General features: G+C 51.4%; 1 protein-coding gene across 20 annotated transcripts in view; it reads left to right on the forward strand.

The window, feature by feature from the left end:
* GULP1 (GULP PTB domain containing engulfment adaptor 1) overlaps positions 1-18,845 on the forward strand; it is a 219,999-nt gene that overhangs the window by 159,302 nt on the left and 41,852 nt on the right. For 18 of the 20 annotated variants that reach the window (XM_072752138.1, XM_072752132.1, XM_072752130.1 and 15 more), the window contains 2 exons: positions 10,903-10,974; positions 16,820-16,918. In XM_072752138.1, coding sequence (XP_072608239.1) covers positions 10,903-10,974; positions 16,820-16,918 — 171 coding nt within the window. The remainder of the gene's footprint in view (positions 1-10,902; positions 10,975-16,819; positions 16,919-18,845) is intronic. The other 2 variants (XM_072752140.1, XM_072752141.1) reach the window with 1 other exon arrangement.

Here is an 18,845-nt window from a genome sequence, read left to right on the forward strand (position 1 = left end):
CCCAGGGATCCCTATTTGTACATTTTAATAGTATGTGTCACTTTTAAAAGGAAAACAGGCAGAGGCCCGGGTCCGTATATGTATTTTATATTGAGCCTGATGGGCAAGGAAGTGAATCGGCATGGCACAAAATGCTTAAAAATCTGTTAAAAATAAGTAGGTTACTTTGAACTTTAGTCATATTAATAGTGAAATGCATATGGGGCAGAGGTTCATCTGAAATGCCAGTTCTGTCGTCTAAAAATAGCGAATTTAAGTATTTGATGGATTAATCAAGTATATCATGGGAATAGGAATGTATAATTCTTCTTGATAAAGGTGATGCACTGCAGTATAATTCTGTCTATGTGAAGGGAAGTTTTTTTTTAAATATAATTTGAAATTAGAGTCACTAAACAGGTTATTAAACCTTAGAAGTGGTCCAATAAAGACATAAAGGTCTGTGTTAATACCAGGATTAGAACGATCAAAGGGCAGCCGAAAAATGCTCTCAAAGGCTGCCCAGGAACATGCAACGATTGATTTTTTTTAAAAGGCCAAGAAAATCAAATAAAATCAACGTAGGGCAGAGTTCAGACAAAGCCAATTAAGCGTTATGGTGAAGACTAAGTGGTGCTAATTAGTGATCACTGATTTCAAGTATCAAGAAAATAAATAAATAGAGTTGTTTTTAGAATGGAAAAAAAAACATGGACTTAAAAAAATAAAAGAAATTATCCAATTGAAGTTAGAAGTACAGGGAGGTGGCTGCTTGTCCCAGCAGCGGGACACGCGGGTGGCGGTGGGGAGGCAGGTGGCTGTTGCACTTAGGATCCTCGGGACGCAGTTGGGCCTCAGCACGCGACCTGACCGGGCGCCTGTGCCCATCAGCAGCCGACGGGGGCGGGCGTGCAGCGCAGGACCCGCCGGGGCTGCCCACCGTGACCGTTGACCCGCCGGGGTGCCCACCGTGGCACCTGGTTGCGCCTCGGCACTTTCCGGCCTCCCTCCTCAGCTGCACCCCGCTCCCGGCCGCCCTGGCCAGGCCCTATTGGTGGAATCACGTTGGGTCCGTAAGACCAGGAGGAACCCCTTCCTGACCTTGTTGCAAGGACGCGGGTCCCCCCGGGCCCTGCTGCGCGAGGCACGATCCCTGGCACCCGTGTGGCGCCGTGGCCCCTCGCTCGGGCCCGTCGTCAGGTCCGGGCGGCTCAGCTGTCGAGCTCCGCAGGCTCAGCACGAGGCCAGGCGGGTCGTGGCCCGAGCCCTCCGGGGGTGTCCAGGGCCCGGCGTGGGCCTGCGGCCTGGGCTCCGGCCCGACACCCAGCAGGTGTGGCGACGCCGGGCAGGGAGCCGGGGGGACACGGGGTGCCAGAGGGCCGAGCCCGCCGGGGGCTGCCCGGGCTCCCGTCCCGTTTTGGAGCAGGGAGGACAGCAGTGGGCCGTGGGCCTGGTGCGGGCAGCCGTCGCCGTGACCGTCCAGGCCGCCGCGGTGGGCATGGGGTCGCCCAGGACCGGCCACTTGGAGCCACCCGGCCCCACGGCGCTGGTGACTAGAACATTTAAAGAATGATTTTCCCAAAAGGGAGAGAGAGAGAGAGACATTTAGCTCAGGAAAGATGTGAGGATTCGTGGAATGGCAGTCGCGTCTCCCCGCAAATATATTCTTTTCGGAAAGAGTCCAGGGACACCGTGTGCAGAGGTGGGACCCTGGCTTCGTCGGCGTGGACCCCCGAACAGCGGGCGGAATGACAGTCACTGCCCGAAGCTCCAGGAAGTTCTGAAGATGAAGAACACGAAATGTGTACTTAACCACCTTCGGTTATTCCCTAGGGTTTTATAAGCAAAGAAAAACGATGTCATCGGTAACAATATTGAGAAGGAAAAGGAAATGTGTTTCGCTTTATTGATAGTTATATTCCGGGAGACTCCAATTTTAGACAATAAATAAAACTGCTGTGCTTGAGAAGATACCTTGATAAGCTGCCTGGATCTAGGGCATTTCCTATAGTTGCAATAACTTGCTATAAATAGAATTTTATTTTATTTTATTTTATTTTATTTTATTTTATTTTATTTATTTTATTTTATTTTAGATTTTATTTATTTATTCATGAGAGACACAGAGAGAGAGGCAGAGGCACAGGCAGAGGGAGAAGCAGGCTCCATGCAGGGAGCCCGGGAGACGCAGGACTCGATCCCGGGACCCTGGGGTCACGCCCTGGGCTGAAGGCGGCGCCAAACCACTGAGCCACCCAGCTGCCCTAAATAGAATTTTAAAAGCCGTAATTAAACCCCAAACTATAAAGCAACGGGGCATATATTTAGGAAGAAAAATACTCGGCCTTCCTGAAAACAGACAAAGCGCCCACCAACAGGCCTATCTTGTATCCTGGAAGCCTCACTTGTCTCAAGTCTTATATAGTGGAATTGCTGTGAAATTACAATTACATCGAGAATTAAGAAGAATAAATGTCTGAAAATAACCAATGAAATTTTGAGAAAACAAAACTACACCCGTGTATGTGCTGGTGAGAATCGCAGCAGCCTCCAGAGCCCAACTCCAGACACGAGCGGCTTAAAAATAGGGTTTTTTCCTGCTTGCTTCACAGCTGCCCTGGTTGAGTTGACTCCTTTTATTTGCTTGCTGTGGCCGTTTTGTTATTTTATTTTACTCTCTGAGCCTAAATCCGGTGAACGTTCACTCCGCGCCCGGGACTGGTTGCATTTTCTCATTTAATTCTCACACAAGCGCTAGGAATTTATCCCCGTCTCGTGAGGGATGGAGTGGAGTGTCTGAGAGTCTCCGTAAACAGTATTTGGACATTCAGGTTACCCCTGGGAAGCCAGCCAAGGAGCCTCTTGGCCCCTTCGGGGTGTAAGCGTAGTTCACAGTAGAAAGAACGGGCGATATGATGCTAATTAGCCGCAGGATGTGGTTGAGTGACACACGCAGGTGTTCTGTTCCCCTCCGTCCCATCCCTGTTCTGTCTGGGCCGAGGGAAGACTGCGGTGTGACACGTGGAGGGCTGGGAACGCGGCCTGACCTGAGCGTCCCGGCCTGGGCTTCAGGCCTCTCACTAATGGGAGTTGGATGCACCCCCGCCCCAGGCACAGCTGTGCAGGTGCAGCCCCTCCCCCCGGGCACAGCCATGCAGGTGCAGCCCCCCCAGCACAGCTGTGCAGGTGCAGGCCCCCCCCAAGGCACAGCCATGCAGGTGCAGGCCCCCCACCCCCTGGGCACAGCTGTTCAGGTGCAAGCCCCCACCCAGGCACAGCTGTGCAGGTGCAGCCCCCCCATGGGCACAGCCATGCAGGTGCAGCACCCCTGCCCCACCCCAGATACAGCTGTGCAGTTGCAGGCCCCCCCCCAAGGCACAGCCATGCAGGTGCAGGCCCCCCACCCCCTGGGCACAGCTGTGCAGGTGCAGCCCCCCCATGGGCACAGCCGTGCAGGTGCAGCACCCCCGCCCCGCCCCAGATACAGCCGTGCAGGTGCAGCCCCCTCCCCCCGCACAGCTGTGCAGATGCAGCCCCCCCCCCCCCCCCCAGGCACAGCCATGCAGGTGCACAGCCCTGGTCAGGACTGGTCCTCTCCCAACAACACGCAGGGGGCCACCTGTCTGGCTCCAGAGCCCCGATGTTGGTTCGCGGTGTAGACTGGGTTATTCCTGAGGAGCAACAAGCCCCTGAAGGCCCGCCCTCCTCTTCCCCGGGTCCCTTCTCAGGTGGGTCGGCCTCAGAGTTGTGTCTGGGACCGGACGACACCCGAGGCTGCGTGTCCGCCCGTGGGAGGCCCAGCTCCCGGGAGACCCCTGAACACTGGGCTCCCCCGTTGTAGCCAGGGCATTTGCTTGGCCTTCAACTCACAACTCTTATTTTAAAAGCAGGAGCCTATGAAAACCACAGATTCAACATCCGTGTGAAAGAACAGAAATAGCTTAGTGGAAAGTGGCTGTAATAGAATAAGGAACCTCATATCAAATCAAATGTGAAATGTAGATTTTTTTTTTTTTTTTAATGCTGAGCCCAATCTCTTTTTTAATTCTCCATCAAAATTTCCTGGCCCTCCTTTAAAGAATAACCTTCAGAGTATTTAAAGTATGACCTTTCTTTTTGGTGGATCTATTTTAATTTATTTTTTTTCAAGTTTATGGTTTTGGTGATTAAGTAATGGGTTGGAATCTGATGAATTCTGACCCTTTGTTAGCAATTGAATGTTATGATGTGCCTTTTAAAACTATTTTTTTCCTGCATTGCTTGGCGTAGTGGCATGGTAAGTCAGCCAAATAAAGACTATAAAATTAAATTGGCTTACTCCCGTATGGCTTATCTCCTGGGTGCAGTTGAGTAGCTGGAAGGTTTAAAACCTTTTCTTTTTTTTTTTTTTTTTAACACATACGCAGTCAAGTTAATGCCAAGAAAATTAGCCCAATCCTATTTGAGTCCCTGCAACCTTGGTTATAAGGATAGAGACATGCTCACTTATTTTATTCTATATTTAGAATATCTATCGGTCATTATCTACCAATTATTTATTAACCTTAATTTTAGATGAATCTTTTATCTTGTAAAAAGTGGAAATTACTTTCCTTTAATATTTTTAAATAATCATAAGAAGAACATATCTACATAAATTTGGCATATTTTGAATTTGATACAAGCATGTGTTCCGTATATTTGTTACCAACTAGCCCTTTCATATGTTAAATAGTGTCAAATTTCATAGCAATTAGACTTAATAACTCTTTAGTTAATTATTCTAATTGTTATTTATCTGACATTTAAAAAAAAAAAAAACCCACATTCTTCATAGAGTGATCTTAAGAACATTTGAGGAAGCAAGTAAAGCAGAGCATACGTGAGTCCATGTGGTGTGCAATGCTGCTCTCTACTGGCAAAGCAGCAAGTCCTAAACTATGCGGCTTTTCATGTGAAAAAAGTCAATCTCAAGTGATATTTGAAAAGGAAGATGGAATCCTCAAACTCAAAAACACGTCCTTGCAAAATGCTCGTTGTGGTAGGATGGAAGACAGTGATTGACCTGGAAGAAACGAATATGGACATTACATGAGATGAGCTTTTTTTTTTAAAGATTTTGTTTATTTATTCATAGATACAGAGAGAGAGAGAGGCAGACACGCAGGCAGAGGGAGAAGCAGGCTCCATGCAGGGAGCCCACGCGGGACTCGATCCCGGGACCCCAGGATCCCACCCTGGGCTGAAGGCAGGCGCTAAACCACGGAGCCACCCAGGCCGCCCCATGACATGAGCTTAAAAGAGAAGTTGGTATCATCTTAATTAAATAAAAACATAATTGTGGAAGTTCTGGAAAATATGAAGCCAAATGTGAGAAATATCAAGAGCATTTTAGCTGAGGAGGTCTGCGTAGCCTGATGACCTCCGTTTCTCGTTTCAACAGACCGAAGCCTCCGAGACACCTGTCGAGGGCACGTCTGCCGGGTCCTCGGGCCTGAGCAGTGGGACGCGTGGTTGCAAGGGGCACAGCAGCGAGCCGTATCCTCTCAGAACGGCCCTCGGTATTTGCCAAAGTATTTGTAGAAGATTCTGTAAAGATCCAGGGTGGGAAATACACACCGTGCGGGCACCCCAGCGTGCACACGAGCGCCGCGCCGCGTTTTAGATCATCTGACGGTCTGCAGTCCAGTATGTTCTAAAAGCCCCTTTTGCTCCTTCCGTCTCCCTTCTCCGTCCGTTCTGCTTCGGAGTCATAGTTGATGCTTCAATCTCGACTCTTGATTGTTTAGCTGGTAGAGAAAGTCTAAATACATGCGCACACACGATAACGCTCAATAAATAGATAAACCCGTTATACGCGGTAATTTAAGTTGTTCTTGTTTGTTTTCATAAGTTTATCCAATATCGTCACTGGCTGATTACTTTTATCGTAACATGAATTTAAAAAAGATCACGATGGTTCCCTCTTGGCTCAGAGGTCAATGCTGACGCTCATTTTCATGGACACGTTTTTCTCTAGTTCTAAATTCCCTGCAGTGACTGTGCTTCGCTATGAAGATAATCAGGGTTTTTTCGTCATAAAGTGGAAACATTCTGTTGTAGCGTCTCAAAACACGGGCGCCCGATTGTGAAACACGGGTACTTGTACTTTTGTAAGATCTAATTCCTCATCTTATTTTTTTAAGATTTTATTTATTTATTCATGAGAGACCCAGGCAGAGGGAGAAGCAGGCTCCTCGCAGGGAGCCCGATGTGGGACTCGATCCCGGGACCCCGGGGGTTACGACCTGGGCTGCAGGCAGGAGCTCAACCACTGGGCCCACCAGGCGTCCCTAATTCCTGATCTTAAAAAAAAAAAAAGTCAACATGAGTGTTGCCTATTTGTGACTTTGAAGTAAAATAATTGATAAAATTTGAGACTTTTACAGTGGGAGGAAGTGCCAGGGGCCGCGAGGCCTGCCTGGGCCCCGAGCCTGAGGCCTGCGCTCCCTGCCCCAGAGCAGGACCCCCGGCATCCTGCTCTCTCTCCTCATCCTCCCCATTGTCTTTCTGCCACATGGAGGAGCTAAGACATAAAGTTGCTAAATCATAAAAGCCATGACTTTTTTACTCTCTTTAAAATGTTAAACATGCCAATGTCCCATTTCTTTTAAGAGAATGCTAAAAAAAAGGAAAAAAGAAACTCTTGTTTTTCACTGAGGTCCATGCCTAGCAGAGGGGGCTGGAATGGATTTCCTCATGGGGTGACCTAAGGAGCCCGGGTCCTCAAGGTGCACCTGCCTCAGTGATGCTCCGCGGGCCACTGAGTGCGCTCCAGGGGGGTGGGGGGGCTCCGGAGTGAGGACCCCCCCCCAGCGTGGTGCAGGTGCCCGGGTCAGGGGTGCGGGTAGGAGGCCTCTGGGGTGAGCACCCCCCCCCCCGGTGCACGAGCCCGCGTCTGGGTCCGGCCGCCGGGAAGGTGGGTGTGCTGGGTGCCCCCATGGTGGCCTCGGGGTCGGTGCCGATACACAGGTGGAGGTGCCCGGGTGCTGCTGAGCCTCCAGGCATCCGAGCCCCGCGCAGGGGCCGCCCCGCGCCCCCGACCTCTGTGCGCCGGGACACCCCGGGGCTCCAGCCTGCACCCGCCCGCGTGTCCCGTGAGCCCCCCCGGACCCTCACGAGCCTTGCGCCCAGCCCGGTCTCGTCCCTGTGCTTCCAGCAAACCAGCCCCGCGACATAGACACGGTCCGGCGGGGGAGCCCGGCCCGGCCGGTCCTCGGGGGCATGAAGGGCCTTGGGGCTGCGTGGCTCCGGGCACCCTGATTGGCCGCGTGGGGCACCGTGGACGCTCCTCCCGGGATGGGTGCTCCTCCCCAGGATGGATGCTCCTCCCGGATTGGGTGCTCCTCCCGGTCTGGGTGCTCCTCCCAGGCTGGTGCTCCTCCACGGGCTGGGTGCTCCTCCCGGGATGGGTGCTCCTCCCGGGATGGGTGCTCCTCCGCGGGCTGGGTGCTCCTCCACGGGATAGGTGCTCCTCCGGGATGAGTGCTCCTCCGCGGGCTGGGTGCTCCTCCGCGGGCTGGGTGCTCCTCCGCGGGATGGGTGCTCCTCCGCTGGATGGGTGCTCCTCCCGGGATGGGTGCTCCTCCCGGGATGGGTGCTCCTCCGCGAGATGGGTGCTCCTCCCGGATGGGTGCTCTTCCCTGGATGGGTGCTCCTCCCGGGATGGGTGCTCCTCCACGGGATGGGTGCTCCTCCCGGGCTGGGTGCTCCTCCCGGCTGGGTGCTCCTCCGCGGGCTGTGTGCTCCTCCGCGGGCTGTGTGCTCCTCCACGGGATGGGTGCTCCTCCCGGGATGAGTGCTCCTCCATGGGCTGGGTGCTTCTCCGTGGGATGGGTGCTCCTCCCGTGCTGGGTGCTCCTCCTGGGATGGGTGCTCCTCCTGGGATGAGTGCTCCTCCGCAGGGAGGGTGCTCCTCCCCGGATGGGTGCTCCTCCACGGGATGGTGCTCCTCCCGGGATGGTGCTCCTCCTGGGATGGGTGCTCTTCCCGGGCTGGGTGCTCCTCGTGGGATGGTGCTCCTCCGTGGGATGGGTGCTCCTCCCTGGGCTGGGTGCTCCTCCCGGTATGGGTATGCCTCCGCGGGCTGGGTGCTCCCCCCGGGATGGGTGCTCCTCCGAGTACTGGCAGTGCTCCTGCCGCCCCTCGCCAACCCGGGGCCCTCCTCCCAGGGTGGGTGCTCCCCCAGGGTACTCACAGTGCTCCTCCCGCCCCTCGCTGACCCGGGGGCATCCTCCCGGGATGGGTGCTCCTCCAAGTACTCGCAGTGCTCCTGCCACCCCTCACCGACCCGGGGGCATCCTCCCGGGATGGGTGCTCCTCCCGGGATGGGTGCTCCTCCGCGGGATGGGTGATCCTCTGCGGGATGGTGCTCCTCCATGAGATGGGTGCTCCTCCCGGGCTGGGTGCTTCTCCGCAGGCTGGGTGCTCCTCTGCAGGCTGGGTGCTCCTCCCTGAGTACTCACAGTGCTCCTGCTGCCCTCGCCGACCCTGGGGGCGTCCTCCCAGGGTGGGTGTCCTCCGAGTACTGGCAGTGCTCCTGCCGCCCCTCGCCAACCCGGGGCCGTACTCCCAGGGTGGGTGCTCCCGCAGGGTACTCACAGTGCTCCTGCCGCCCCTCGCCGACCCAGGGGCATCCTCCCGGGATGGGTGCTCCTGCACGGGTACTTGCAGTGCTCCTACCACCCTCCCCAACCCAGGGCCTCCTCCCGTGCAGGAGCCGCCCACAGGTGCTCCTTCCTTGTTTCTGGGAGCACCGCCGCGCTCAGCGGTCCGGGCCAGGGCCGGGATGAGCGGAGCTAGGGGACCGCACCTGCCCGGGTCCCCTGGGTGCTGCAGGCTCCTCCTGCAAGGACCGTCCTGGGCCCGCGATGCCGCCTCCCACCGAGCGGGGTCCAGGGCAGCCGTTCCCTCCCGGGGTCCAGGGAGGTCAGCCCCCCCGCCCCAGGGCAGCCCGGCTGGTGGCCCAGGGACCCCGACAAGGCCGGGGGGCAGGTGCCCGCCCACATCAGGACACAGGCCCTCCTTCCCGGTGAGCCCAGCCAGGCACAGGGACCCGGGCTCCCCGGGGGCACCACCTGGGTCCCCAGGGCCTGTGGCGCCACAAGTGGGCCATGGGGCCGGGCTGTAGGGGAGGAAGGACCCAAGCACCTCCCTCCCCCCGAGGATGGGGACCTGCACCTGCCCGGGGGGTGGGTCCGCCGCACGGAGCACCTGCCCCCGTATTTTGCGGCCCGAGTGTGTCTGCCTCCTGCAGGCCTGGGCTGTCGCTGCTGTCCCGGTTCCCAAGGCCCCGCTGAGGCGTCATCCGCGGCTCTTCCAGGTGGGTCCCCTAACCTGCCCCAAGGATGCGGGGTCCGCTGTGCGGTGTGAACGCGCTCCTGTGACCACGACAGGCCCCTCCTGGAAAACAGACGCGGGTTTCTGTGCTCGCTACTGCCACTTTTCCAAGAACGAGGGAAGGAGCCCCGCGTGATGTAAGAGGACACCCCGACTTTACTATTTTGCTCCTTTTCACGCTGGGGGTGGACATTACAAGATCCTACAGCGGGCAGCTCGGGGGGCCCAGCGCTTGAGCACCTGCCTTCAGCCCAGGCCGTGACCCCGGGGTCCTGGGATCGAGTCCCACATCGGGCTCCCTGGGTGGAGCCTGCTGCTCCCTCTGCCTGGGCCTCTGCCTCTCTCTGTGTCTCTCATGAATAAATGAATAGATTAGTAATATCTTTAGAAAAAAAATCCTACAGCTTTACCTGATGTAAAGTGCTCGCTCGCACACACGCGTACTCGTACAAGAAGTGAATCCAGAACGCACTCGGGTGTCGCAACTGGTACTGGGTGGCGCTTACTGCATTTAAGTGTTTGCTGTTTATGTAGAAATATTTTATAGGATAAAATACCAAATTTCACTTCTGATGATTCTTACATATTTCATGAGATTGGACTTGCGTCTAGGAGGTCTTTTATCTCCCCGTGATAGAGATCCTGTTACCGTGTGGTCACTATTAGGAACCTTCCTCTCTTTGACCAGTCGGGGTGGGGGTCGGGGGTATGGATCAGGTATGAGCCGACAAATATGAGCCAACAGCCTTCAGGGATATTCTAAGATTTAGTGAAATCATAAATCATCAAGTTTGCTTTTTTAATGCAGTTTAGCTTATAGCCCTGATGGATGGAATAATTTGTCTAAAAGAAATTTGTGTTTTAAAAGCTTTCACACTGTGTTAGTGTCATAGTTGGAAAAACAAGGAAAATGCTTATTTGAAATTATGAACTGTATTGAATCATAGATTATCTTAAAATATTGATATTTTAAAATATACTATGACATTTAAACCAAGTAACCGAAAAAAAGCATTTATATGCTTTGAACTTGCAGATAAATGAATAATTTACAAATTAGTAAACGTGTTTTAAATTTTAGATTTTGAGGTCAACTTTACTCCTTTCCTCCTAAGGTAATGAAAGTAGCTTTAGTTCTCTTTCCCATAAAAATCTTCAAGTAAACTATTTAGGGGGCCCCTGGGTGAGCCGGCAGTTGAGCGTCTGCCTTCAGCTCAGGTCATGACCCTGGGGTCCTGGGATCAAGTCCCGCACTGGGTTCTGTGCTCAGAGTCTGCTTCTCCCGCTCCCTCTGCTCCTCCCGCCCGCTCAGCACCGTCTCTCTCTCTCACGAGTAAATAAAATCTCAGACAAAAGCAGTCAATCGTATATTTAGGAGAAGTGTCTTAACAGAATCTTTGAATGATAGGAGTCGTCGGGTAGCGTCCTTGCGTTTTCAGGCAACATCAAATGATGTCAGCTGCACGCCCCCCGCGGGCTGGGCTTCGGGTCTGGTGGGCCCCGCTAGGCCGTCTCGCGGTCCCCGCTGACCCGGGGACGCCTTGTCTGACGTCTGGCCATTTTCAGTTTCTCGGCAGCACCGAGGTGGAGCAGCCCAAAGGAACAGAAGTCGTGCGGGACGCCGTGAGGAAGCTCAAGGTAGGACACTCCCGGCCCACGCGGCCCCTGGGCCCGTCCCGTCAGCCAGGAGTGGCTTTGTCCCCGTAAAAGTGTGGGACTGTCGCAGGCCAGGGGCCCAGAGTCAGCGATGAGTGTGCACCCACAGGGATGGCTCCCGGGGGGCAGCGTTCATGCCTGCCCGTGACCCCACGCCCACGGGCCGCGACCGCGGGGGCCTGCGGGCACTGAGGAGCTGGCCCGCACCCGACGGCTGGGCCCCGGCGTCCGGCTGGCGGTGGCATCCGGCCAGCTCCCGGGCAGCACACCTGTGCAGGTGTGCCGTTGGCCGTGGGCCCGGCGGGGGTCTGCACCCTAGGTTAGGGCGCCCAGGAGCCGTGGCTTTGTCCCCGCGCGGATGGGGGGACCGGGACACCCAGACAGCACAAGAGACGCGACCGCGTGCTCACAGTCACGTTTCCCGAGACAGTTCCCTGGAAGCCGCGGCCCGTCTCCGCGGGTGTGTCAGGTGCGCCCGTCCCCGGAGACGCTGTTCTCCCCGAGGCACTCGGATGCGAAACATTCCTGCAGCCAACGTCTCCTCTAGACCATTAAGAAAACCCAACATGCCACTACTTGTTTTTCTTTTTACACAGCTCATTGTTACTCTCTGTAGTTATTCCCACTGTTTTTTTTTTCTTTCCAGAAACAACCCTCCTCTAACTGTATTGGGTTTAAAGACCGTCCAGTTATTTTACGAGAGGGTCAGGCCGTTGCTTGTGTCTGGCAAAACTGTAGACGTGAAAAAACACCTTCTTGCTTTGAGAATGTCGCATCAGACTGAGTCCACGGAGTGTGTAAATTGAATAAAAGTAGAAGTGGGGTGGCCTGTACTCTAGGGGAACAGAGTGAAGTGGATAATACGTGTACCTGCCCGTTTTACACGATTTACATGATTTACAAATGCTTTCAAGTAAATACGCCAAAAGTCTCCAAGATGCTACCTTTCCCACTTGGGAAAAAAGGGGCGAGGCCACCGTTTCTCTGCAGCGCTCATCAGGTGGTGGCCCCGACCTGCCCTTGTTGGGTCAGGACTTGAACGCGCTGAGGAGGGTTGGAAAGGCCTCGAAGCTTCTGAACGACACTTGAGGTTCCCCTTTAGATGTTTAAGATCCTGCAAACTCGGCCTGAGTCCCCCTTAACTGCAATCAGAATTTTTAGAGAATAATAATGGTATTTATACTTAAAATACGTCTTTGTATCCAGGAGGTTCTTCATTCAGTCGCCTCAGAGCCTGAACCAAAAGGATTAGGTCACGTTGCGACCACATATCACGTAGAATATTCGAGATGAAATGCTTTTAAACAGTGGCTAGTTTTCAGGCATTTTTGTGAGTCTGTCTTTGCCGTTCCTGTCGTTCCCATTTGGAAACGCACTCCGTTAATAAAGGAATGTGATTCGCAGTAAGAATGCAGCATAGTCTAAAAGTGCATGTTCACTTGATAATTTTTGCTTTCCGAGTGTCTTCCAGAATAAGTGTTTCTCTAATGAGTAATCCTTAGGCTGCTGATTGCGAAATTTTTGTACATCAGGAAAGTGTATTTCAGGGTAATGATCTATAAACAAATTGAAATAAATAAAGCAATGGTTTTTTCTTTAACCTGATTTTATTTTATATATACACATTTCTTGGTGTCAGAGGTCAGAGGCTACACTGCAGAGCCTTCAAGAGTATCTGCATTCATGTTAGAAAAGTAGACCCGGTTTCCTTTTTAATTCTGGTGTAGAAATGGCCAGAAGGTGGTGCCATGGTTCCACCAAAAAAAACCACTTTTTTCCTCCTTCACTCTATTTTGTGTGCACCTCCCCCATTTCAATTTCCTGCTTATTTTTCTTAAACATATGGATTCCGACTGCCTTTCTATCTATTCTAGTTCAATGTTGGATTTTATTTGCCACATGAGTTACTATTTTACTTATACTTCCTCATTTTTGAAAACTTTTCAGTATTTTATATACTGGTTTTTCTGACAAGAATTTAAAATTCGGGATTAATATAAGATAATGGAATACTTAGAGTGTTTTCAATGATGTATTTTTTTCATGCTCCCGTGTCTAATTAATGACATCTGATTAATTAATTATCATTACTTAATGACATCTAATTAATGATGTCAGATTAATTTTTCAAGAAAAAACTTAGAATCTTGATTTTATTACGTACAATTTTCCTGTCACTTTGTAGAAAATTTATACTTTATAAATTTTTCTTAAATAAAGTAGTTTTTATAGGTGTTAAAAGTTTTATTTCCAGATTTCGTATTCGCCATAACAACATTTTCTCAGTCATATCCAGACATTTCTATTTCTTAATGTGTCTTAGCCTAAGGCCTAAGAAAATACCAAATTTTCTGAAATGTAATAATTTATAAGCCCTTTCAAACGTCTATATGTTTAACAGTATTGCTATAGTAATGAATCTCATTTTTAATAGTGTTTTACTTATTTTTATTAATACAACTAGTACGGATGTCAGAGGATTCGATATATTTTATAAATGATCTGCTCGTGGGGTTTACACGTGGATGAATGTCGATACAGGGACCCCAGTCCTCTTAGTTTTGGGAGATGAGCAGAGGGCAGCCCTCCGGGACCCCGTTGTCAGAGCGGACACCCCTCAGCCCCGTCCAGCTAAACCGCAGTCACGAGAAGGCCCCGCAGCCAAGGAGGCCCTGGGACTTGTTGCTGCCCTTGTGCCTCTTGGTCGTTTCCCTCGACCTCACTGCTTTGGTCTTGGTAACCAGTTATTTAATCAATCAAGTGTTTAGCGCTTGCTTTAATTATGTACCTACGCAGCTGATTCCCTATAGGGCCACTAGGGACATGCTTAAGTAAATTAACGATTAATAAGAGCCACAGAGAAGAAGAGTGGCTCTGAGTACTTGGCTCACGGTGATAAATCCGTTGGTTCTCTTTCCTAGTCACGTATTCCCTCGGCAGTATAGTTAGATTTCATTTTTTTTTTTTAAGTCCTCCAAGAAAGAAATAGAAATTGCGTGATTATGCCATTGAAACCCAGGAGTGCTCCCTGTAAGAAATTTGCTGAAATTCGCTCTTTTACTCACTGGTGACATATACTTAACTATGAATTTCAAGTAATAACTTCATTCCCCCCACACACACACACCTTTTTATGGTGCTCAAGGCTTGTTTCTGTCTATTTGTTTGTTGCATCCAGATATCTTTCAGGATGCTGAGGCTTTACCCCCACTCCCCTTTGAGTATTTTTTATTGGATTATTATATGTAGATGTTGATGGTCGATCGCTAGCTATCTAGACCACCAAGAAATGAATCCACTGAAGCAAAAACGGAAAGCAGTTCGTAAAAAGGCCCTTCAAGCCTTAACAACTCAAGGAGTAAATAGGGAGACGAGAGATCACGATGGAAGTGAGAACGAAGAGCAGTCTTCACGTAACTAGAAGGATTTTGGAACTTGGTTAAGAGGCCTATCAGGCTTCGAGTTAGAGGGGCCTCCAAACTATGACGCAGTAATCTTAGATTTCGGGGGGGGGGGGGAATGGACAGGAATGAGGATATTATATTCTGTTTAAAATACAGATTGAGCAAATACAACCTCAAGCATGATTGTTTGAAACATCTGTGCAACAAAGCCAATACCCCTTATTAGCCTTGACACACATGAAAGTAGAACTGGGAAGTTTTTTTTGTTTTTTTTGTTTTTTTTTTTTTTTGTTTTTTTTTTAATGTAGAAAATATGTTGTGCAAAAGAAGTCATTTAGTGGGTTGCTGCAAAACTAGATTCTCGGCCTGACTGCGACAAGCCCCATTTTATGACCGACGTATTGCAGTGGATGACCTATAAATCCTTTTTTGAGCACAATTTTTTTCATCTTGATTGGAAGCAAGAAAAAAAAAAAGGTCTCGGAAGGCTTAGACTGGATACTTTATTCCTTTTATTCCTTTTTCTTTATCCTTTATCTCATTCTATTGTTTTCTTTTCCTTCCTAACTCTTCTATTTTTTTTTCTCCACCCGGAGTCCCCTCTTTTTTTTCCTGTCTTCATTTCTTCCATTATTTTTTCTTTTCCTTTTCCTGGCAGAAAAGGAGTCACTTCGATAAGATTTAACAAAGTGGTTGTTCTGTGATCGACTTTGGGGAGCTAACAGAGATCCTAGGAATGGTCGTGCCCAGATGTGGAAAAGGCCACCAGAGCCCCTGCTTCTGGAAAAGAGTGTTCCCCGGGCCGGGGCGGCCCGCGCTGCAGCCCAGGATGGGAGTGGCTTCGTCCAGAGGCGCTCCCTTAGATAGAAGCAGCTGATTTATTTTGCAAGCCTTCGTACGTGAAAACCCCCAAATGGTTTTCATTATGCCAATACAGGAAGGAGATTATGAAGGGAAAATAAACAAAGTGAATCTTTTCTTTGGGAGAGAGCTGGAGTAATTTTTGAAGATCTGAAACAAACTGTGTTTCTTAAAGACACACAAGAATTCTCGGGCACAGAGGTGTCGGATTCGAGCGCAGATACGGAACAAGAGCCACCTGCCTCAGAACAGGACAGGTCGCAGCTCAGAATCATCCCTCCCCAGCGACCCAAGACAGGTGCTCCCCTTCCTGTGGCGTCAAGGCGACACTTGGAGGCATCCGCGCGTGCACCCCGTACGCCCGATGGCTGCAAAGCCGCGGGGAGGGAAGAGGCCGGGACCTCGCGGCGTGTCAGCCCCGGGCTGCACCCTGTGTGCTCACGTCTGCCCGCGAGCACAAGGAGGTGAACAATGCAAAGAAATAGGACACACAGAAGACGCCTGGAACCCACCCTGCCTTGCATACGATCCATTTCAAGTCAAGTTGGGATGATCCATGTGCAGAAAACATGTTATAATAGTAGAGAATAACATTTTGAGGCTCTAGGAGTAAAAAAGTCTATTTTTTTCCATAGTTTTTCTCTCCTTCCTTCCATTTTTATAGAAAGAAAGGTGGCGGGGGCGGGAAGAAGGAAGTGAGGTGGGTTCAGAGCAGCATCGCCGCTAGCGTTGCCCAAATCAGGATGCTCACCAGACGGGAGTGATGTGTAGTGTGAGTGTGTCCCGGATGTCACGTGGGGCACGCATGCCCCAAGCAGCTCCATGCATCGCGCACGTGCGTGTGTACACGTGGGGGTAGGTGTGTACCTGCACGGGAGAGGCGTCTTGAAGTTTAACTGGGCTCCTGCGAGGTCTTCCACGCAGGGTCCCGCAGCGATGGGAGAGGGAGGGAAACTCCATTTACAAAGTGCGTGCGTGTCGGGATTTTCTTTTTGACTTTATGACAAAACCTAACGTGCATTTGCGTGCACTTTCCAGTTCAGTAAGAAGGTGCAACAAAGGCTGCTCGGGAAGTGTGGGGGGGAACTTCGGTTCTTAAGGTCCCCGTAGTCGTGGGCCTGGTGCCCAGCCTCTTAGCTCAGTCTTAGCTTCAGCTTACGTGCGGCGGGTGGGTCCTGCCCTTCGTGGACTTGATGGGACAGGGCCCCGCGCCAGGGAGGGAAGACCCAGGAGCGGCAACGACCGCGAACTCCGGCTCTCGGAAGGGATTCAAAGCAAAAGATCCACATCGATCTTTACTTCTCTTCTTTAACTAATTGGTATGAATCCCTTAAACTTAATGAAAGGAGTATTAAATACCTTTTTAACCGTTACTGAACATCCGTCTCAATTTAGCGTGAGTGTGATCACTACATATGTTGAAGCTATGTGAGGCTTCTAAAACACTTTAAAATGGGTAATAATCGACTTAATGAAAGCCCAGCACATATATTACATGTACGTTTGTGTTTATTTTCCGTGGAAGCGGAATGACAGTTTTCTGAATAATTCTTCACTTGTAGTTCGCGAGACATATCAAGAAATCCGAAGGCCAGAAAATCCCTAAGGTTGAGCTGCAAATATCAATATATGGAGTAAAAATTCTAGAACCGAAGACAAAGGTAAGGCTTCTTTTGGAACGTCAGGGGCACTGTGACCTTTCGTTAACTGAGGGCGTGTTCCTATTTCAGTGCGTGTCTGAGACGGGGTAACTACCGGAACTGGCTAGTTCTCGGTTAATGGCAATTAATTTAAAATTCTGTAGGATCTTTAGGAGGAAAACCGACTTTCGGGAGAACGTGGCCTGTTCTCCAGTGTGTGCTCGGGATGGGAGTCCTCGGGCTTTGGCCTTGCGTTGAGGACCTTTTCCGTGTGTGCAATGCGAGAGATGCGTGAAGTGTGATCCCCGAGCGTGACGGGGGAGGCCAAAGCCCTGTTATGAAGGTGCCCGACTGCCCCTGCTGCCCGCCGACGTGATCAGCGTGCGCTCCTTCCCCAGGGCTGCCCTGACACATCGCCCCCGACGTGGTGGCTCAAGGCACAGGAGGTCTGTCCTCAGGGTCCTGGAGGCTGGAAATGGCAGACCGTGCTGACCGTGGGGTTGGTCCCCTCCGAGCCCCTCTCCTCGGCCTGCGGACGGCCGCCCTCTTGCCACCTCTGCGCACACGGACACCCCGGGGCTCTGCGTGTGCCCGGGTTCCTTCCCGTGAGGGGCCATCCCAGCGGGCTCGCTCTGGGTCCATGTGGGCGATGTGCTGCACGCCCGGAGGTACGGGGAGGCAGGGCTTCCGCATCTGCCGCATAAAACAGTGAGCACCTCAAGTCCTTGTATTGGAGAGTCCTTTCCCCTGCAAATCCAAAGAAAACAACTTAAATACAACTCATTGGGGTTTCACATTCATTACGATGGCTTCTTAGGGACCTGTTTTTACCCAGAATTCCTGTGTCAGAACCCTAAGCCCCAGAGAGACTGAACTCGGAGATAGAGCTTTCAAGGTAACCGGTTGCACGAGGCCTTGACGAGGCCTTCATCTACCAGAACTGGTGTCCCGGTAAAACGAGAGGCGTCAGGGAGGTGCAGGCGCAGAGGGGGGCCCCGTGAGGCCGCGGGGAGAGGCAGCCACCTGCAGCCCACGCGGAGACGGGACGAAGGCCCCCGGAGAGGACGTCTTTGGTGTTTGCAGTTGATGGTTTAATAGTGCCGGAGCCTTGGAAGAGCACAAAATAGACAGAAATTCTGCAGGATGGCCCACGTGTGTGTGTGCGTGCACGTGCGTGTGCAGGAGAGACGGAAACGGACCGTGGGAATGCTAACACGCGGCCCAGGGTCACCAGTGCGTGACTCTGAAGGCTCTTGACCAGCCCTCTACGATGGGGAGTTGCCCGTTGGCAGCTGCCAGTCGTGTCACTCTGTTCTCTAAACCCTGCCAGTCAGAGGTACCTTCCTTCCCGACCTAAATCCCATTTACAAGACCTTAGTGAGGGGTCAAGTGAGACCCACCTCAGTCTGATCAGCCGGTTGACTTTGGGCGTTAGAGTTCGCCTTTTACGCACATCAGTAGCACGGGAGCTTTTCTTCTCTGTCCCACGGTCTCAATTTCCTATACTTAATAGCGGATTTTCAAGAAGCCCAATTGAATTTTTTCCCTTAAAACCATAAGTTTTGGGCAGCCCGGGTGGCTCAGCAGTTTGGTGCTGCCTTCGGCCCAGGGCCTGATCCTGGAGACCCGGGATCGAGTCCCGCGTTGGGCTCCCTGCATGGAGCCTGCTTCTCCCTCTGCCTGTGTCTCTGCCTCTCTCTCTCTCTCTGTGTCTCTCATGAATAAATAAATAAAATCTTTAAAAAAAAAAAAGTTTTCCCAACTTTTAATAGGAAAAAAAAATCTCTTTTTTCATCCCTACCAAGTCAACGAGCAATCTTGGAGCTTTAAAATCTTTGAAATGTCTTATAAATTCAATTATATCACATTTAAATAGAGAGCGACTGACTCTTGACCCATATATTGAGTATGAACACAGAGAGTCTGAACTCTTTACCCATATATAGAA

Source organism: Vulpes vulpes, chromosome 3 (assembly GCF_048418805.1).
Source record: "Vulpes vulpes isolate BD-2025 chromosome 3, VulVul3, whole genome shotgun sequence".
Taxonomy (NCBI): Eukaryota; Metazoa; Chordata; class Mammalia; order Carnivora; family Canidae; genus Vulpes; species Vulpes vulpes.